Source organism: Ichthyophthirius multifiliis (assembly GCF_000220395.1).
Source record: "Ichthyophthirius multifiliis unplaced genomic scaffold scaff_1120509250858, whole genome shotgun sequence".
Taxonomy (NCBI): Eukaryota; Ciliophora; class Oligohymenophorea; order Hymenostomatida; genus Ichthyophthirius; species Ichthyophthirius multifiliis.
In genome coordinates, this window is record NW_004086431.1 from 44,245 (window position 1) to 47,034 (window position 2,790).

At 17.3% G+C, this 2,790-nt stretch overlaps 1 protein-coding gene across 1 annotated transcript, besides 5 other annotated features; it reads left to right on the forward strand. All coding sequences in view use genetic code 6, as the record gives it.

The window, feature by feature from the left end:
• The first annotated feature begins 456 nt into the window (after window positions 1-456).
• Window positions 457-505: a microsatellite.
• A 431-nt stretch (window positions 506-936) lies between these two features.
• Window positions 937-975: a microsatellite.
• A 121-nt stretch (window positions 976-1,096) lies between these two features.
• Window positions 1,097-1,137: a microsatellite.
• A 539-nt stretch (window positions 1,138-1,676) lies between these two features.
• Window positions 1,677-2,335, forward strand: IMG5_103130 (protein kinase domain protein; the record flags this gene model as incomplete). The annotated part of the gene is made up of 1 exon (XM_004035177.1): window positions 1,677-2,335. A coding segment is annotated over one exon (657 nt), but the record flags the coding sequence as incomplete, so codon positions are not given.
• Window positions 2,336-2,353: 18 nt separating this feature from the next.
• Window positions 2,354-2,391: a microsatellite.
• Window positions 2,392-2,654: 263 nt separating this feature from the next.
• Window positions 2,655-2,713: a microsatellite.
• Window positions 2,714-2,790: the final 77 nt, after the last annotated feature.

A 2,790-nucleotide genomic window follows, 5' to 3' on the forward strand; every position in this document is an offset into this window, starting at 1 on the left:
AAAATTTAGAAAAATATAAAAAATTTTATGAATAAGAAATAAAATTTATTTAAGAAGATGAAGATTTTAATATAAATCCTTTATAAAAATATTAAGAAAAAATACTAAATTTAGCAGAAGATAATTAATAAAATAATTATAATCAAAAACAATTATCTATTGAAAAATATGAATAAAAAATATAATAACTAAGTGAAGAAATTATATATTTAAAAAGCTAACTATAGAAATAATAGCAAAACAATAAAGTTCAAAATGTATAAAAAGATATAAAAGAAGAACAATAATAATCTTAGACAGTAATAATATTACAAAATCAAATAAAACTATTACAACTTTAGATTAAAAACTAAAAATAATTAACAGAATAATATTAAGAAGAAAATACATAATTTAAAGAATTAAAATTTGAAAATTAATTAAGTTAAATAAAAGATTAGTAATTGAAAAAGTTATAAATGTAAATAGAAAATTAATAAAATTAAATCGAATAATATAATCAAAAACTATAAATAAAAGATAAAAAGAATTAAGAAAAAGAAAAAATATTAGAAGATTTAATTAAAGAGTTAGAATAAAAAACATTAGAACAAAAAAAGAAATGGAACGATTTTTAAATCATAATAATAAAATAATTATATAAGAATTAGAATAAAAAATTGAAGAACTACAATTAGAAAATAAAATATTAGAATAGTATAAACAATAGAACGAAATGTTAAGAAAAAAGTGTGAAATTATTGAATAAACGTAAAAAGAAATAATCGAAAAAAAAGAAGTTCTAAATAAAAAATGGAAAGAAAAATAAGAAAAAGCTGAGAAAGAAATAAATGATTTAAAAAAAATCAATAAAAAAATAAATGATGAGAATAAAGTATTAAAAAGCCAAAATTCTAATATTGTTTAAGATCTTGATTTATTAATTTAATAATAAGATACCTTTATTTAAAATTAACTACCTTATTTAAATATTAATGCATAAAAATAAAGCCAGCCTGAATAACAATTAGATATAAAAAATAAAATAAATTAACTTTAGTAAAAAATACTTTTTTTTAATGAAATTTAAAAATAAGAAATCCCTGAATAACAAATAAATAATAACTAATAAAATATTGAATAATAATTATAAAATATAGTTATTTAAAAAAAATAAGATTTTCATAAAAAAGTATCCTCTGCTCAAAAAAAAAGACCTTAGAAATTTTCTAATAATTAATACTAAACATAATTTCGTAAAAAAGGTTAATATAGCCTTGATATTTTAGGAAATTAATAAAATCTAGTAATAAATTAAACTCTTAGCAATAAAATTGAATAAAACCCTAGTATTTCTAGCTTATAAAATAGTTTTTAGAGTTAAATTAATGACTAAAATACTTTAGATTAATTGTACATTAATTGTATATAGAGAAGTAAAAATTTACTTCATAAAAATGAAAGTTTATTATATACTTTGAAAAACGCGAAACTTTAAGAAACTTATGATAAAAATCTCCAAAGAACAGCAAATAAAAGTAAATAAACAATTGAAAATTTCCAAGAAGAAGAAAAAGAAAAAAAGCCAATCTTAAACTCTGATTTTTATCGATAATCTGCTGAACCAAAGTCTTTCTTTTAAGAACACAAAAGAGATTTATTAGGAAAAAAGAAATAAGCAGAAATCTATAATAATTAAAAACAAATAGAGGTTATAAGTAGAATGCTTGAAAAAAGAGCACAAACAACTAATACAAGTCCTAAATAAAAATAAATATAATAATAAAAATAATAGAGAAATGAAACAAAAATAGACTTAAATAATCTATTATTAGCATATAATTAGTAAATAAATGATAAAAATAGTTACATTAAGCCTTTAAAAACTAGCTTTTAATAATAATAGTTAATAATAATTAAATATGAAGGAGAATATTTAAGAAAAATGAGACATGGAACAGGTTGCTGTTATTATTCAAATAATTATATTTATGAAGGAGAATGGAAATCTGGAAAAAGAAATGGATATGGAATTCTTAAAGATGAGTTTGGAATCGATATTTATAATGGAGAATGGCAAAATGATTTATATAATGGATAAGGAAGGTTAAGAAATTAAAATGTTTGTTATTAAAATTATATTGATTTTAAAAATTTATCCGAAAAAGAATTTTCTTCTTGTTAGTTTTATACTGGAAACTTTTTAAATGGGGTTATGCATGGACATGGAACACTCATATTTTGTAATAATGATAAATTTATTGGAATTTTTTAATCTGGAAAAGTTCACGGGGAAGGTGCTTATTATATTCATTAGGGTTTATGTATTAAAGGAATATGGCAAAATTCTAAACTTGTTTAATAATTTTAGACTTGATTTTTATTTTATTTTTATGATATTTTTTTTTTTTAATTTTTTCATTTTATATTTATTATGTGGATTACTTACTTTTTAGATTTTATTCTTTTATATTATAAATATATAATATATATTTATTAATTTTGTATCTATTATGTAAATATATAATTAAAATAAATATATGTAAACATGTGTATATTTTATATTGTAAAAATTTTATTAAGAAATAAATTTATTTCACATATATTTTTTTGGTAACTATTTTATACATTTTATATCTGATAATATATATTTAATGTGAATATAAAAGTTATTTTTAGTATTTTAAAATAGGTGTAATTAGTATTATTAATAACAGGTTTTATTAATATTTTACTAAATATATTTTTTTATGACATTTAGACAATAAGTTAAATAGTTGATTTTACACTTTTCTTTAATGAGTTTTTTTT